The following is a 16,866-nucleotide window of genomic DNA, read 5'->3' as shown; positions in this document are numbered from 1 at the left end:
ATCGCAGCCAAAAATACCACATACAATAATAATATATCGATATATTGTTGGCATATCTCTATATACATATGAATATGTATTAATTTATGTGTAAGATGGCTTGGTCACATTGTATTTAGGTTGATTATTTTCCTTATTTTGCGTGTGTAAAAATGTTGTGTTGTGAAAAGCGCAATTTTCTTGCAATGCCTATATAGTTTGTCAACCAGCTAGTGGCTAATGTGCATGCCAATAATGTTAACCGTTTGACGGCATTATACCAACTGCATGGCAGCGCCTGTCTAGCCAAATAGCAGCCCCAGCACAAACTGAAGGCGTGTGAACGAAGCGAGCGAGCGAGCGTGTCAGCGCAGAGCGGAGCGGTGTGTATGTGGAGTGAGGAGTGAGGAGCGGAGCGCAGCGCGTTTTCTGTGTGTTTTGTGTGTGTATATAATGGACAAGTTAAAAAACAACAACAAAGAACATGCAGTTATTGCATCAATTGAGTGCTCCTATACCAATGCTGCTGAAACCGATATCGATGTGGAAAGCAATAAGAGCACGCCCACACCATATTTTACGCCCCTCGAATATCTACAGACCTCCTTTGAGTTCCCATCGCCCACAACTCCATCTGCAGCAGCGACATCTGATGCATGCGATGAGGAGCCACTCTATACACCGAAACAGTTTACAGTTTGTAATCCTAAACAGCAGCCGCAGCATCAGCAGCCGCAGCAGCAACACTCAACGCAATTGCCGCAATCGCCGACGACGCTAAATCGTAAATTTAAGCGATTTTCCTTATACGATCGACGATCATGTTCGCCGCAGGACGCAGGTCGGATATTTGCCAACAAGGAGAATACGATACCAAAAAAATGCGGCACCGATAACGATCACGATAGTTTGTATTTATCGAAAAGCGAACACAACTCACCCACAATCCTTTTTAGAGATGATAGCTCAACGACGACAACAACAACTACGTCAACGGCAACAACAACGCCAAATCTCCTTAACGATTCGAGCCGGCACAGCTACTCACCCAAGTTGCTCGCCTCCATAAATAATTTGAATTTGAATCATTCGTTGAGCGGCTCCCCGCTCAACATCATTAATTCGGCTGGCTATAAAAATGGCAATTTCTTTCGCTTTCCCGAAATCGATCATGTGGTGCAAGATATGGTGGTGCAGCAGTCGCCACCGATTGCTGCCCTGGCAGCCGAAGAGCCTGACAATCAGCAACAGCAACAACAGCAAGCAAAGCAAGCTGTCACAGTCGAAACGGGTCGACGCAATCGCAAGAATAAGAACAATCTCACCATACGCATCACAGATGTGCAGCTGGCCAAGCCGTTATCGCCCTCCAAGCCAAAGACGCCCACAATCAAGAGCACCAAGGAGAAGGCACGCTCCCTGGACTCTGCTGCCAACGAGACGGAGCTGTCGATTGTGGTGCATCCGATCAATGAATCTCATCCCATGCCGGGCAGCAGTGGCGGTTATGGATATGGATATGGATATGGCCACAGCCCTGGGCAGGCCATGAATCAAAGCAATATGTTAATGCAGCCAACGGCCTCCAGTTTGCACTCCACCTCGCTCTCACGTCTGGATACCCAACAGTCACTGCACAGTCGACGCACCACTCGTCGCAAATCGCCTGGCTTGAATAGCAGCGATTGGCAAATGTATCATCGCAAACAGAATCCATATCAGACCTCACTGGATGCCGATGAACAAAAGTCGGCCTCAAGTGTTGAGAGCAGCAGCAACAGCGGGAAATTCACACTGGGAGCCACTCTGGCACCACGAAGCGCACACAAATTAAATCCCATGCTGCACTCATCGAGTACCAATTTGAAGACGTTGCCCGAGTGCTTGACCCTGGTGGAGTTTACGCCATGCACAGCAGCTGTGGAGTCACCCTTTAAGCAAAAGTCGATGGATTTGCCCGGCAAGAGCGTCGGTCATGGCTCGATGAATCTGCTGCAGCGTCGCGGCTCGAATCACAGTCTCACCTTGAATCTGCACAGCTCTTGTGGCAATCTAATGAACAGCGGCTTGAGTGTTTCGAATTATAGCTTGGGCTCTGTCAGCAACTCGAAGTCCAGCTGCAATCTGGAGCAGCAACAATCGCACAATCAACAGCAGCCACAGCCGCTTAATCAATTAACTGTCGCTGCGGGCAGCGGCCAGGGTGTGCGTCAGGGTCTGTTTCGGCGGCGTGGATCCAATCACAGCATCACCTTGCAGAGTCACACGACCAACTCGTGCGGGGAGCTCAACTCGATGGCCAGTCAGACGACGCCTAAGCGCGGGCTGCTCGAGCGAAGGGGCAGCAATCAAAGTCTAACGCTCAATATGGGCGGCCAGTTGAGTACAGCAGGCGGTGGAGGAGGAGTTCTGGATCCAACGCAGCCCAAGTTAACTGTTTGCAGCTGTGGTGCAGCGAATGCCGCTCAGGCGACACATCAGCGCAAGTTCTTCAGCACCGAGAACTTGAATAGCAATCGATCCGGCAATAGCTCACAGTATTTGGACTTCAAGCAGCCGCTGTGCTTTGGCTCGGCCTCCGATCTGCAGCCCAGCGAGCAGTCGAAGAACAAATCTCCCATAGGAACTGACGAGACGGGCGTTGTGCTCTGCACCTGTGCAGCTGGTGGTGGCGGCGGCGGCGGCATTCGGAATATCATGACACGTCCGCTCTCACCGCAGACGACGAGCGAAGAGTTCAAAATCTATTTGGCCAGCATACAGATGCTGCAGAGTGCCTCGAATCCGCTGAATCAGTACGATTTGATCAAGCTGAATCACGTGTTCGATCACAGCTACAAAGCGAACTTGGAGCAGCCGCCGGTGTTGGTGTTGGGACGTGAAGGCGGCACGCCCACAAATCAAGTGCCGCCCACATCCGAAGACAGCGAACTGCTGAACTTGTACCAGACGGTGGTCAAGCGAATCGTAACACCTTTGCCACATCTGGACGATGATGAACAGAAGCGTATATTTCGTGATTTGCATAAGGAATTTTGGGACTTGCCGTTGAATCATCAGGAGAAGCCCATGGTATTAGGTTCGCAGACAAAGAATCGATACAAAACGATTCTGCCCAACGAGCATTCGCGCGTTATACTCGAGAGTGAGGCGACGGAGCTACTAAATTTGCAGAGCTGCTCCCTGTTGCAGCCCCAAACTGCAAGCGAGGAGCTGATGAGCAAAACGACGCTGCTGGCCAACGAGGAGTTGCCCTACATCAATGCCAATTACATCAAGGTAATTATTCCAATTATGAACTCACATATACATCTAATAAACTTGAATTCGTTTTCAGGGCCCGGACTATGTGTCCAAGTGCTACGTGGCCACGCAGGGACCTCTGCCGAACACCATTTTCGAGTTTTGGCTGATGATCTATCAGAATACACAGCGTTATATACGACGTTGCATGGATGGAGGCAGCAGTCCGCACGTAGATCGAACTCACATCTTGCAGCAGTATTATCAAAAGATCGTAATGCTGACAAATTTCACGGAGTGCAATCGACAGAAGTGTGCCGTCTATTTTCCCATCGAGCTGAACGAGATCTTTGCAGTGGCCGCCAAGGGCGAGGTCTTTGAGTTGAGCGCGCAGGCACGCGCCTATTTTGAGCCGCATCTGATGTCGATGCAGGAGAGCGACGAGTCTGGAACTAATCTCGGCAGTGAACTGCAGCCGGAACGGGAGCAGCTCAACAATCGCTGGCACATAGCCATCGATTCGCAGAAGGTGACGCTGAGCGAGTCGCTGCGTCGCTCACTGCCCGCCACTGGAAGTTTCTTTTTGGCCAAAAACGTGGGCATTGTGCGACGCAATGGCTATTCTGTGCGCAAGCTCATTCTGCTCTACTGCATCAATGTGCCGGACAGTGTGGGCCTGCTGGACTATCATTTGCAAAAGATTTGCTGCTATCATTATTGGTATCCCGACTGGCCCGATCACCATTCGCCGCGGGATATCAACACCTTGCTGGACACCTGTTTGCATGTGCTGAATCTTGGCAAGTGCGAGTCGGAGTTCGACAATTACGATGACAAACGGAGCACACGGAATGCGCATTTGAGCGCCCAACGTTTGGAGATCTACAAGCAGGACATCTTCAATGCGGTGCAGCCGTTGCCCGTGATACACTGCTCGGCGGGCATTGGACGCACCGGTTGCTTCACAGCCATACTGAATGCAGTGCGTCAGCTACGACAATCGTTGGCCTACTCCCTGACTGGTATGCTGACCAAAACGCTGACCATCAAGGATATGCAGTGCACACAATATGGCAGCGACGAGGATACCGAGTCCAGCTTTAGCTGCAATACTCTATTGCACATACAGCACATTGTTGAGCAGCCGGATGCCGTTAGCTTCGACCAGCTGCCCAAGATGCCGGACATCTTTGTGGATATCTTGGGCATTGTTTGCAATCTCCGTCTGCAACGCGGCGGCATGGTTCAAAACTCTGAACAGTACGAGCTAATACATCGAGCCATTTGTCTCTATTTGAAGCGCACTTTGGCGCTGCGACGTTTTTAGATTAGTTACAAATTGAATACACATAATTGATGACAATGTTGAACAACATAATGACGACGACGACGACGACGACGATGATGATGATGATGATGATTAAGATATAGTTGTAGATGATGATGATGAAGTTGAAGAAGAACAAAACACCAATTTACTATTTGTAAAAGAAACCTTTTTGTGAACCTTATTTAAAAAAGCAAACAAAAAAAAACGTAAAAAAATTAGAAAAAAAAAACACAAAAGAAGAAACCCAACAACAACAAATGCGAATAACCATGGCTAAAAGAGTCTCGAACATTATATACTTATATACATAAAACAAGATAATGAAAATCGGAATATAGTTATATATAGCAGACACACGATGCGTGTGCTATGTGAACTTATTATCTATTACTACACATTATTATGATTACGAATTATTATTATTATTATTATTATTATGATTATTATGATGATGATTATTATAAATGTTTATTAAGTGTTTTTTGAATGTATGTGGTGTGCATGTATAATGTATGTACATAAGTGTAAATGTTTTTCCATTTTTTTCGGTGTGAGCAACAAACAAAACAAAAGAAAAGCAAAACAAACCCTAAGCTTAAAACAACAACAACAACAAACTACATTTAATTCAACTTATTAATTACCTTACCCTAACAAACAAGAAACACACAGACAACAACCAACAGACAGCAGCAACAACAACTGTGAGTTGACAATCTTTTGTTGGGGTTTACCGTGAAAAGCTCAAACCCCTTTATCAAGTTGTCTCGAAGCTTCGCGCTTCGTTTCTAACTGACTAAAACACCAATTTTCACGGCATTTTCCCAACTGTCAGCTCGACAGTTGTTGTTGCTATTTGCTATTATAAGGGCCGAATCCATAGTTACAGCTAGAGTTCTTTCATGACAAAAACAAAACAAAATTATATAAAGATAAAACAACAAAAAGCAAAACAAAAATAATTGAAACTTGAAAACTTGTATTAATGTTTATGCAATGGAACTAGTCAAATAAAACTTAGAAACATTTTAAATGTAATTATAAATGTGTAAAAATATTGCGTTTTTATGGGTTGGTTTAATGGGTTGAAGTGAGTTAATATAGACATATATTCATATATGTCAATTTTTTCTCCAATGCTAAGATCTGTTATTTTTCTTCTTGCATTTTAATAGACAAATAATTTTCGTAAATATGATTTTCTATTGAGCCTATAATGCATTCAAAATCTCAAATCTATGATTCGCTAATTTGAAGTATATATCAAAAGTTTTGATTCAAAACAACTTTTGCTGACATTTGCATTAAAACAACATTAAAAACAAAATTTTAAAAATAAAATGCTAAATTAACATTGTTTAATGTGATTAATTAAAACATACATTCACTTTAACGATAACAATTTGATTAGAAATAATTTGGTTGTCTAGCTTATCTCCTCTAAATTTCTATGTTCGAGCGGGCAAAATCAGCCCCTTGCGTTTATTGACGGGTTAAAGCATCAACAGCTGATTATGTTTGTCTGGCTAAAGTCCACTGCGAAGCAACATTTGTATTTTGGACCGGTAATATAGCGATTAAACATTTCTCTTTTAAGTGATTTGCACTAATTGTGATGTGGGGACTTATTACAGTCCGACGTGGACATTCCACTGCCAGGTACTTAAGATTATACAGCAATAGTATGAAGGTAAGTGGAAAAGCAATCAAAAATTCTCTGACAAAAGTAATTCGAATTGATTTATGTGTGCCATGGCCAGGTGAAAGTGTCTGTAAAGCAGGGCGTCCTAGTTGGACAACGACAGCAGCTGCCCAGTGGTTTGCAATATGAGAGCTATCTCGGTGTGCCCTACGCCCAACCACCTGTGGGTGAGTTGCGTTTCCGGGTGAGTGTGGCAGTTGAGCAAATCGTTGACATTGAGTAACACCTTGACCCACTTAGAGTCCGCTGCCATTGGAGCGTTTTTCACAGCCAGAGCTGGACTGCAGCAAAGAAGGCAATGTCTCGCATCAGCGGGATCCATTTACCCTCGAAGTAGTTGGCTCTGAGAACTGTCTGTTCCTCAATATCTATGTGCCCAAGAGCAAGTCAGAAAAACCGCTGCCCGTCATGGTCTGGATTCATGGTGGAGGCTTTTGGTTTGGCAATGGCAATAGGGATTAGTGAGTGAAATCTCGAAGATAAAATGTAAAGATTTAAAGTAGCTATCCCTAATTACAGTCACTTTCCTGCGCAGCTCATGCAAGAGGAGGTCATTGTGGTTACCCTCAATTATCGCCTTGGCGCTTTGGGATTTCTCAGCCTACCAGAAGCAGGCATCTATGGCAATGCGGGCCTGAAGGATCAACGCTTGGCTCTCCAGTGGGTGCACGATAACATTGCCAACTTCAATGGTGATCCACAAAATGTTACCCTCTTTGGCGAGAGTGCGGGTGGTGCCTCGGTGCATCTGCATACGTATGCGGCGCATGCCAACAAGCTGTTCCACAAGGCCATCATGCAGAGTGGCACAGCTAACATGGAATGGGTGTTCCAGGAAAATGCTTCATTCAAGGCGCGTCGTCTTGGGGAACTGTTGCAGGGCAAGAATATTGAGAACGATAGCAAATTGCTGGAATTTCTGCAATCAGAGGCGGCAACGCCGTTGGCGATGCTGGCGAAAACTTTGGATGTGTTGACTCCAGAGGAACGTCGTCGGCAGCTGCCGCTGGCTTTTAAGCCCGTCATCGAAGATCCAAGCAGTCCGGATAGCTTCATAACTACGCCGATTCTGGACTTAATGCATAAGAAGGAGCGCTTGGGTGGTATGCCTCTTCTAATGGGCTATAATTCGGGAGAGGGCATAGCCATGATTGTGCCTGCCAAGCGTAAGCTGGAACTTTACAACGAGGATTTGGCGCGCATGGTACCTCGCAATCTGGTTGCAAAATCAGAGGCACCTGAGGCACTACAGGCAGCCGAAGATATGCGTCAATTCTACTTCAATGGGCAGGATGTGACGGTCGAGAACTTGGTCGATATCTTCACGGATTTTTACTTCAACATTGATGCTCAACACGCTGCTGAGATTCATGCCAACTGCCAGAGGAGTTCCCCGCTCTATTTCTACCGCTTCGACTATGTGGGCGGACGGAATTTATACAAAAACCTGTTCCAAGCGAATGATTTGCGTGGAGCTTCGCACGGCGATGAGCTGTTTTATCTATTTCAAATGGCGGAGGATGATACTAAGCTGGAGCCGGCGGATGCGGATATGTCGCAGCGTTTGTGTCATATGTGGGCGAATTTTGCCAAGCATGGCAAGCCGTTAGATAGCTGGACACCAGTGCAAAAGCAAAAGAGGAGCGCCAATGGAGAGCTGGAACCCTTCCAATTGGACTATCTGCAAATAGATCGGGAAATCAAAATGCAACGAAATCCAGATGCGGAGCGTATCGATTTTTGGCGCAGCATGTACAAAAGATACAGATCGAAATGCTATGCAGAATTAAGGGCTAAATTGTAACGGATATTAACCAGAACTATATAGTATATACCTCTGATATTGCTATTTTAAATTCTATAATTGTGTATCGATATGTGTATAGTATTTTTTTAAAGCATATAGTATTTAACAACTCCGATAAATAATAGTGCTTGTATATATCGATAATATGAAGATCCATCAGCTGTTTATCTTTGAGTGCATAGATCAGTCATAAAGAAATTCAAAATCAAATTGAAATTGTCAACTGCCGCAGTTCCTAGATATATACTTATACTTGTGAATATATACACATGTATATGCAAGTAAAAATGCGCAGTTTATTTGCCATGCGATGTGGTTATTATACAACCAATAACCTTCGTTTCTACAGCACTGCAAAGGTACGAAATAAGAGCACCCTTTGAATAGTTTGAAAGTTGTTATTTAATTATTAATTTACAGGTGAAGGTGCCTGTAAGGCAAGGCATTGTTGTTGGCACACAAGAAAAGCTGCCTAATGGCGTAGTGTACAGCAATTTCTTGGGCGTTCCCTATGCAGAACCACCCGTGGGAGAGCTGCGTTTTCGGGTGGGTGCATCGAAGCAAAAATATTGATCCTGCCATTTCACGTATGTATACTAGAGCCCTGTGCCGTTGGAACGATTCAAGGAAAACGAGTTGGACTGCAGTAAAGAAGGCGACGTCTCGCATCAGCGCGATCCGCTCAAGCAGCAAGTGATTGGTTCCGAAAACTGTCTATTCCTCAATGTCTATGTGCCCAAGAGCAAGTCGAAGAAACCTCTGCCCGTCATGGTCTGGATTCATGGTGGAGGCTTCTGGTTTGGTAGTGGTAACCGAGATTAGTGAGTGAACGCGCTTGGACTAAATTTATAGATATGTATCTAATCTTACCTTGATCTTTTCCTATTTACAGTTACAAGAGGAGGTCATTGTGGTTACCCTAAACTATCGTCTCGGAGCCTTGGGATTTCTCAGCCTACCAGAAGCAGGCATCTATGGCAATGCGGGTCTGAAGGATCAACGTTTGGCCCTGCAGTGGGTGCACGATAACATTGCCAACTTCAATGGTGATCCTCAGAATGTTACCCTCTTCGGGGAGAGCGCTGGAGCATCTTCTGTTCATATGCATATGTATGGAGCGCATGCCAGCAAACTGTTCCACAAGGCCATCATGCAGAGTGGCACAGGTAATTCGGAGTGGGTACTACAGGAAAATGGATCCTTTAAAGCACGATGTTTGGGTGAACTGCTGTATGGAAAGAAAATAGAGAACGATAGCAAATTGCTTGAATTTTTGCAATCGGAAACGGCGACTCCATTGGCGATGCTAAGCAAAACTTTGGATGTGCTGACTGCTGATGAGCGTCGTCGTCATCTGCCCTTTTCCTTCAAGCCAGTTGTGGAGGATCCAAGGTGTCCAGATAGCATGCTAAACAAGCCCTTCCTTGATCTGTTGCATGACAGGAAGAGATTGCCTAATATGCCCGTGCTATTAGGTTACAATTCGGCAGAGGGCATAGTTCTGATTAGAAATCCCAAGAAAAATGTGGAAATCTTTGATAAGGATATGGCACGCTTAGTCCCACGTAACCTGGTTGAGGATCCAGGGGCGCCCGAGGCGTTCGAAGCAGCGGAAGACATACGACAATTTTATTTTAATGGAAAGTCGCTCACGATGGAGTGCCTCGATAATCTAGTGGACTTGCTCGGCGATGTGCACTTCATTCTCGATCTTCAGCACACAGCAGAGATTTACGCAAATTACCAGAAGGCGCCCTTCTACTTCTATCGCTTCGACTATGTAGGCGGACGGAATATATACAAAAAGGCATTTAATGCGGACAAACTGCGTGGAGCCTCGCACGCCGATGAACTGTCCTACCTATTCCAATGGTATAATGATAAGTCTCCCTTAACTGCAGATGATGCTCAGATTTCGAAAAGTATGGCCGGGATGTGGGCTAACTTTGCGAAATATGGCAAGCCAGCGGATAATTGGACACCAGTTCAGAAGCAAAATAGAAATGCGACAGGAATTCTCGATGCTTATCAATTGGATTATATGCAACTAGATCGAGAGTGTAAAATGCGGCTGAATCCAGATGGGGAACGTATGGATTTTTGGCGTAGTATGTATAAAAGATATAAGCCGCAATGCTATGAAGAGTTGATAGCCAAATTGTAAATTACATAGATATTCTCTTTTAATGGTCTTATTTTAAAGTAAATATATTCTTTATTTAAAAAATTTACATAATTTTGGTCGATAATAATATTATTACCTTAATACTAAAGTATCTGGTCACAACATTATCTCTTAGCTAATTATAATTATTAAACAGTTATTAAATTATAAAAAATACTATTTGAAAGTCAACTATCTCGATAATTTTCAGTTTTAATACTATCGACATTAAAAATACTGTAGCTTAGTCGTGCAATAGGTAAACAATGTAAATAAATATATCGACTATGTAAATAAGTGAATATCGATAGTTAGTGGTTGGCTATTGTGAGTTAATCATGGGTGCATTGTTTGGGAAATCTAGTAAAAAGACAGCTCCAAGTCGCATTACAGAGCATGACAAGGCCGTCCTGGTAAATACAACATCTCTTACAGATGTCTGTTAATAGTAACATGTATTAATCTCTTGATGAACTGTAGCAATTGAAGCAGCAACGGGATCGTCTGAAGCAGTACCAAAAACGCATTGAGCTACAGTTGGAAAATGATAGATTGCTCGCCAAGAAGTGTCTGCAGCAGGGCAGGAAAGAGTAAGTAGCTTAAAATGTACACACAAGCATTATTTTAATCAACAATCATTGTATTACACAATAGTCGCGCAAAACTGCTGCTGCGCAAAAAGAAGTACCAGGAAAGTTTGCTCACGAATGCAGACAAACAGCTCGAAAACTTGGAGAAGTTAGCCTCCGATCTGGAATTCGCACAGGTGGAAATGAAGGTGTTGGATGGTTTGAAGCAGGGAAATGCTGCTCTGAAAAAGGTGCATGATATGCTGAGCATAGACGAGGTGGAACGTATAATGGACGAAACACGGGAAGGCATCGAAAAGCAACAGGAAATAGATGCTATCTTAACGGATGTGCTGACCACGCAAGATGAGGAAGATGTGCTCGCCGAACTCGATGCCCTGGAGGCTGAGGAGCAAAACGTTCGATTGCCCGAAGTGCCCAGTGATGAGTTGCCAGTCAAGGCAACCGAGGAGGAGGTGGAGGATGACCAGGAGCAAGAGCCAGAGAAAGCTGCAACCAAAGCGAGCAAAACGAAAGCAAAGAAGATACTAGTGGAGGCCTAGAAGCTAAATGCCATTTTCTTTATTTAACTAAGCTTAAACTTTTTTTGTATATGTATTTGTACATATAAACTGTGTGTGTCGCGAGTCCTATGTGAAAGATATATATTTTGATATAAGAATATTCCAAGCAATTTGTAAACACTAACAGACTGGTCTATGTATTCTTGTCCATGGCAATAGGAGAAGCGAGAAGAGAGGGCAGAGAGCTATGAATCAGCTGATGAAGTGAAGGAAAGTGGAGCAGGAGATGTTTTATATAATGCTGGGGGATTGATGGAGAAGCTGTCGAAGTCACACAAATCGCAAAAGATTTAATGAAGGAGGCCTGCGAGCCATGTTCTTTATTCATCTGAGCTTAAGCCCTATTTATAGAGCATATATAACTTTTGAACGTACATATGTATGTAAGTACACACATACATTTATACACACATATATATATATATATATATATATATATATATATACATACATGTAAATAAGATCATTTACAGGGCACCCTCCAACGCTCCAGGGTTGAGCTTTGTGGTGCGACGCACGTCTTCCCTAAGCCTTGAGCGCAAACTCTTGTTCTCAAGGCGCAGACTCTCAATCTCCTCGAGCAGCAGACAGTTCTCGTTGAACAGTTTGTCGTACTTCCTCTGCACGCTCTTGTCCTCGGCGACAGATTTGTAGCGCGCCAGAACGGATTCAATTTGCTTGCGCTGTCGGAGGAACTCGTCCTTAACCTCGGCGTCGAGCGTAACGAAACGCTTCAGTTCATCATCGCTGGCATGTTTGTGGAACAGCTCCTTGACGGCCTTCTTCAATCCCTCCGCCGTGCTCACCTCGCCGGCCACATAGAAGATGTCCGTACAGATGGAGTTGAGGCATTCCCTGGCGGACTTGGCACGATGCCTCTCCGTGCGCAGCTCGGCAACGTTGCTCAGATACTTGTCGCGCATCTCCTTGAGCTGCAGCTCCAGCTGAATGTTGTTCTGGTTGAGGCCCTCCAGTTCGTGCTCCATTTCGATGATGTGCTTGCGCTTGTCGTTGATTTGGAATTCGCGCGGCTCGATCTGTGCCTTGAGCTCGGCGATCTTGTGATTGAGCACCTGCTTGTATTTGTCCAGCTCTTGGTTCTTATGCAGCAGCTCCTGGATGCGCTTCTCCTTGGCGCCAATGGCATAATCACGATCCGATATATCCTTTTGCAGATCCTCGATATTGCGCAGTTGCTTTTGCATCTTCACTTGTGACTTGATATGCTCCTCCTTCAATGTCTCCACCTCCTCCAGCAGCGTCTCAATCTCATGGCACTGCGCTTCATATTTCTTTTGGAGCACACCCGCCTTGCCGCGCCACATCTGCGTCTCGTTCCGCTCAGTGGTCAGCTTATTCTCGTATTCCGTTTGGGTGGCGACCATGTTGCGATCGTTCTCGGCCTCCACCTCTTGGCAGTACTTGATGAACTCATCCTTCTTGTCTTGCATCTCCTTCATCAGCTCGCGGATGAGATCCTTGCGCTCGTCCAGCTGCTTCTTGTAATCGTTCTCGAGCGCCTCGATCGTATCCTGCAGCGTGCCCGTCGAGTTCTTCAGCTTGTCCTCGTAACTCTCGCGCAGCTCCAGCATATTCTCTCGCAGATTGGTGAACTTCTGGTATTCGATGAGCATGCGCTCCGAATACTGGCTAGCCAATACATCCATCTGGGAGCGATGATCCTGCTTCATATCGTTAATCTGGAATGTTATCAGATTCATTTCCTCCGTATGCTTTGATACAATCTCATTGTTCAGCTCCTTGAGTTCCTCGAGAGCGCTGCAATAGCTGCGATGCACCTCCTGCAGCTGTTGTCCATCAAAGATCTCATTCTGACTTAGCTGATATTGGAACTCCTCCGCCTGTTGCTTGAGACGCAGCTCCAGATTCGTGATTTGCTCCACTTTGTCGCTGAGCTGGGTGCGTGGTATCAACACCTCTTGGCTCTTCAGCAAATCCTGATCGATGGGCGCCACCCTGTCCTCAATGTTCTCCAAGCTCCAAATGGCCACGGTACCACGCTTCGATATGACCACCAGCATCGATCCGTCATAGGTGAACCTCAACTTATTAATGGGGCCATCGAAGAAGCGGAAGTTGGTGAAGGTGCCGCCGCCCGCCTCAAGGAACGGCAGCTGCATATTGAATAAGCCGCCCTCATGATCCGCTATAAACATGATCAGATCGGAGCGTGCCAAGCACATATCGGAAACGGATCCCTTATTGCGGGATGGCACAGTTATTTCGCGTTGCAGTGTGGCGTCCTGGAACTCGCGTATGGTGCCATGATTTGTGCCCGCAAAGATGACCATTGGGTCGTTAAAGCTGACGCAGATCGTCACGTATTCCGTGCCCTTCTGCACGATCTCCTGCAGTCGGGCGCCCGTCTCAATGTCCCACTGGTAAATGGCGCCCTCGGCTCCACCAGAAATCAAGTACTTATCCGTCTTCGTCCAGGCCACAGATAAAACATTGCCATTGTGTCCCTTCAAGTGGATGACCACATCGAGGCTATATACCGATGTCACACTAATATTATTATCATAAGCAGCAGCCATCAAGTGTCCAAAATTCGAGTATTTCACATCGTTGCAGTGCGGAAAGTTGTATGTTTTGACGATCTAAACGAGAGAGGGAGAGCCAGCGAGAAAAAAGTTGAGAGAGGGAAAGTCAGTTATAATCGAGAATATTATTAATGTTCATGAAGAATAGAATCATTAATTTACTGAGGATTATTTTAAATTACATTGGCATGAGTTTAAAATTAGGGAAACAAAAATAATAATTAATTACAAATTCATTAACAAATTGCACTTAAAAAACATTTAAATACTTTAACAAAATAATATATATAAATTTGCCAGCTGCACTGCATCCCACAGCCACTGCCCTGCTCGAGCTCTGAAATGCCACTGAAAACGATCTGCAGTAAGTGCAGTCTTTATAGCTCTCCCCACACAAAGCAAAGCTCACTCAAAATACAGAAGCAGTCAAAGAGCCTTACTCAAAATGGCAAACAGCTTATGGAGCTCTTTTCACACGTGGAGAGGAGCTTACGTTACGAGACACTCTTTCAAAATGGCAGACAACAGAACAGCTGATTACACACTCAGTGACTGTCCTGCTCGAGCTCTCACACGACACTAACGACGATCGGCAGAAACGACACTTTTATAACTAATCGTCACTCAAACGAAATCCGCTCAAAATACAGAAGCAGTCAAAGAGCCTTACTCAAAATGGCAACCAGCTTATGCCGCTCACTTCACATGTGGAGAGGAACTTACGACGCTCACTTTATATGTGGAGAGCAGACGAACAGACATTTTGTTCAAAATGGCAGACAGTAGCGGAGAGTCACTCAAAATAGAGAACAGCTGATTAAACTCAGAGCGCATTTTAAAAATGGCGATTGACGATTGTCAATGTAGCTCAATATGGGGAGTTACTCAACCGCAGAGTGGAAGGAGTTTATGGAGTTTATTTATTGAGAAATAGCAAAAAGAGGAGAGTTTTTAAGACGAACGCTTAATGCTAATAATGGGAACATTTAGATACATATATATTAAAATCCAGCCCTATATTAATACTTACATTCAGCTCATCCATAAAGATCTGTGTGATACGCAGCTGATCTGAGAAACCAATGGCTGCCATTAGGCCCGTAGAGTTCAGTTCCACAATATTCACATCCACCTGGAATTTGCGCACCAGCTCCACCTTGCCAGTCTCATAGTTCCAAATGCGTATCGTTTGATCCCTCGCTAGAAAAATATATATGATAATATTTTAGTGAGATTTAAGGACTACTTACAGGCCGTCATTATGATGGGCTTCCAGGCGCACACCGACACATCGACCACTTCGCCAATGTGTATGAGCACGCCGAGTGGCTCGAATTTGAGTTGCTTCGTCTTGAGAGTCTCCGGAACGATGAGAATTCCCACATAGATCTGGGCGTGAGAGCAGGTCACAATGACCGTTTCCTGCTTATGATCGATGGCCATATTAGTGATCTGATATTGAGGCTCTGAGTAGATGGTGATGGGCACAGTCAGGACCGTCTTGCGCTCAAACTTGAACTTGGAAACGCGCTCGAAGACGAAAACCTTGTTGAAAATGATGAAGGCGAAGCCGCGGCTAAAAGCCGACATGCAGAGGACACGCCAGTCGGGCAGGATCATTTGCTGCACAGTGGAGAAGCGTAGCTCCTGGGCCTCCCGCTCCTTGTCGAACATCTCCTGATCCAACATTAGGTCCACCGTCTCCGCCACACTCGCCTTCTGGCTCAGCTTGATTTCGCCATTTTCAACCAATATCAACATATCGCGATCGGTGCCCATCATCAGCAGATCCATGCTTAAGAATGCCATTGAGGTCACTCGAAAATTGATCTTTATGTTATTGCTAATGGTGAATCCTCGCTCCGACTTGCTCAACAGCAGCAGAGTCCTATCGCCCCCCACAGCGACGAATCCACAGTCATTGGGATTGCCCGCAATGCACTCGGCGCTACCATGGGAGCCGGGCAATGTGGCCCTGCCCTCGATGACGGTGCTCGTCTTGTCGAGGACCAGCATGAAGACCATCTCATTGGGTGGTTTGGTGATCATTGCAATGGCACGCGAATCATTGGTGAAAATCATTTGCTGTATCAAGGCATTGCGATGATTTGCCGGCAAATCCAAATGGCGACGCTTCTTCAGCGTGGACAGCTCATAGATGGACACATAGCGACCGCTAGAAAAAGATGGGGGAAAAAGAGAGTGGGGTATGCAATCAGATTAGCTAACCATGCAGCACTCTCACTCACTTCTTTGCATGCAGCTCGAGGACAGCCATCAGTTTGCGATGAGAGCTTAAGACAATGATTTCCGCCTTGGTATCCTCGGGAAAGCGCAGGAACCTCTGCTTGTTGGTCACGTAGTCATGGAAGGCCAGAACACCCTCGACCGGATACATGACCTCCTTGGTCAAATTGAATTGTATGTTGCCCAGGACATCGGTGCGCAGGCCGTAGATTTGTTTGGGCCTGATGGACACCGAATTAACTGCAGAAGTTCGCTTCTCGTCTCCCATTTTGTACAAAATATATATTCAATTGGCTGTGGCAAATGTTAATGCAATTTTTGTTGTACGTGTATCTTAAGCTCAAATAATTTCGATCAAACAACGGAAGGAATAAATTGTTAAAGTAGCCCTGACAGCAAATTCCATGGCATCCAACCAGCTGAGGGAGGCCTGGGAAATTCAACGGCAGGTTTGTTTATTTTTGTATCTGGCCTTTTTTTTCTGGTTTTTGGCGCGCAAAGCTCGCTGTAATCAAAGAGTCATGAATAAGTAATTAAACGCCTCTAAGTATGCTTTTAATTTCCTAGAACGCACTCGAGTAGCCTGCAAAAGACACCCTGCCACCGCCCAGCCCCCGCTCCCTTGTTCGCCCTTCTCATTGGCGGGTCAAATAATGCGCTTAAAAACCCAAAGTTCG

General features: G+C 45.3%; 5 protein-coding genes across 6 annotated transcripts; 4 read left to right on the top strand and 1 right to left on the bottom strand.

The window, feature by feature from the left end:
* The first annotated feature begins 79 nt into the window (after window positions 1–79).
* Window positions 80–5,170, top strand: PTP-ER (Protein tyrosine phosphatase-ERK/Enhancer of Ras1). Its single transcript, XM_018011843.2, has 2 exons — window positions 80–3,258; window positions 3,317–5,170. Exons 1-2 carry the CDS (start codon window positions 433–435, stop codon window positions 4,547–4,549), a joined length of 4,059 nt encoding a protein of 1,352 aa, XP_017867332.1. The 5' UTR covers window positions 80–432; the 3' UTR covers window positions 4,550–5,170.
* A 662-nt stretch (window positions 5,171–5,832) lies between these two features.
* LOC108616561 (carboxylic ester hydrolase-like) lies at window positions 5,833–8,211 on the top strand. 2 transcript variants are annotated; one of them, XM_089471521.1, is made up of 5 exons: window positions 5,833–6,117; window positions 6,187–6,242; window positions 6,313–6,438; window positions 6,495–6,715; window positions 6,774–8,211. In XM_089471521.1, the coding sequence occupies exons 2-5, from the start codon at window positions 6,237–6,239 to the stop codon at window positions 8,056–8,058; spliced, it is 1,638 nt and encodes a 545-aa protein (XP_089327647.1). In that variant the 5' UTR covers window positions 5,833–6,117; window positions 6,187–6,236; the 3' UTR covers window positions 8,059–8,211. The 2 variants fall into 2 exon arrangements, with proteins under 2 accessions (XP_089327647.1, XP_017867334.1); XM_018011845.2 differs by having other exon boundaries at window positions 5,834–6,242.
* A 69-nt stretch (window positions 8,212–8,280) lies between these two features.
* LOC108616570 (carboxylesterase family protein cricklet) lies at window positions 8,281–10,297 on the top strand. The gene is given in 4 exon segments (XM_018011859.2): window positions 8,281–8,420; window positions 8,482–8,607; window positions 8,662–8,882; window positions 8,914–10,297. Coding segments are annotated over 4 exon segments (1,749 nt in total). The 5' UTR covers window positions 8,281–8,330; the 3' UTR covers window positions 10,226–10,297.
* A 186-nt stretch (window positions 10,298–10,483) lies between these two features.
* Vps20 (vacuolar protein sorting 20) lies at window positions 10,484–11,502 on the top strand. Its single transcript, XM_018011853.2, has 3 exons — window positions 10,484–10,638; window positions 10,706–10,815; window positions 10,880–11,502. Exons 1-3 carry the CDS (start codon window positions 10,564–10,566, stop codon window positions 11,355–11,357), a joined length of 663 nt encoding a protein of 220 aa, XP_017867342.1. The 5' UTR covers window positions 10,484–10,563; the 3' UTR covers window positions 11,358–11,502.
* Window positions 11,503–11,667: 165 nt separating this feature from the next.
* tous (testes of unusual size) lies at window positions 11,668–16,647 on the bottom strand. Its single transcript, XM_018011844.2, has 4 exons — window positions 16,192–16,647; window positions 15,193–16,118; window positions 14,973–15,142; window positions 11,668–13,999 (listed from the first exon to the last, which is right to left on the bottom strand). The coding sequence occupies exons 1-4, from the start codon at window positions 16,455–16,457 to the stop codon at window positions 11,846–11,848; spliced, it is 3,516 nt and encodes a 1,171-aa protein (XP_017867333.1). The 5' UTR covers window positions 16,458–16,647; the 3' UTR covers window positions 11,668–11,845.
* Between the last annotated feature and the right edge of the window lie 219 nt (window positions 16,648–16,866).

This window comes from Drosophila arizonae, chromosome 5 (assembly GCF_054131065.1).
Source record: "Drosophila arizonae isolate 15081-1271.41 chromosome 5, UAZ_ARI_1.0, whole genome shotgun sequence".
Taxonomy (NCBI): Eukaryota; Metazoa; Arthropoda; class Insecta; order Diptera; family Drosophilidae; genus Drosophila; species Drosophila arizonae.
The sequence above is the reverse complement of the archived record's forward strand: the minus strand, read 5'-3'. Positions and strand labels throughout refer to the sequence as shown.

Bases quoted from the DNA above. Each gene is read 5' to 3' on its own strand.
- tous (XM_018011844.2), bottom strand. From the start codon at position 16,457: ATGGGAGACGAGAAGCGAACTTCTGCAGTTAATTCGGTGTCCATCAGG. The intron at 16,119-16,191 runs GTGAGTGAGAGT...ATCTTTTTCTAG, and splicing joins CTCGAGCTGCATGCAAAGAA to CGGTCGCTATGTGTCCATCT. The intron at 14,000-14,972 runs GTAAGTATTAAT...TCTCTCGTTTAG, and splicing joins TCTTTATGGATGAGCTGAAT to ATCGTCAAAACATACAACTT.
- Vps20 (XM_018011853.2), top strand. From the start codon at position 10,564: ATGGGTGCATTGTTTGGGAAATCTAGTAAAAAGACAGCTCCAAGTCGC. The intron at 10,639-10,705 runs GTAAATACAACA...GATGAACTGTAG, and splicing joins AGCATGACAAGGCCGTCCTG to CAATTGAAGCAGCAACGGGA. The intron at 10,816-10,879 runs GTAAGTAGCTTA...ATTACACAATAG, and splicing joins CTGCAGCAGGGCAGGAAAGA to TCGCGCAAAACTGCTGCTGC.
- PTP-ER (XM_018011843.2), top strand. From the start codon at position 433: ATGGACAAGTTAAAAAACAACAACAAAGAACATGCAGTTATTGCATCA. The intron at 3,259-3,316 runs GTAATTATTCCA...ATTCGTTTTCAG, and splicing joins TCAATGCCAATTACATCAAG to GGCCCGGACTATGTGTCCAA.
- LOC108616561 (XM_018011845.2), top strand. From the start codon at position 6,168: ATGTGGGGACTTATTACAGTCCGACGTGGACATTCCACTGCCAGGTAC. The intron at 6,243-6,312 runs GTAAGTGGAAAA...TGCCATGGCCAG, and splicing joins TATACAGCAATAGTATGAAG to GTGAAAGTGTCTGTAAAGCA. The intron at 6,439-6,494 runs GTGAGTGTGGCA...TGACCCACTTAG, and splicing joins TGGGTGAGTTGCGTTTCCGG to AGTCCGCTGCCATTGGAGCG.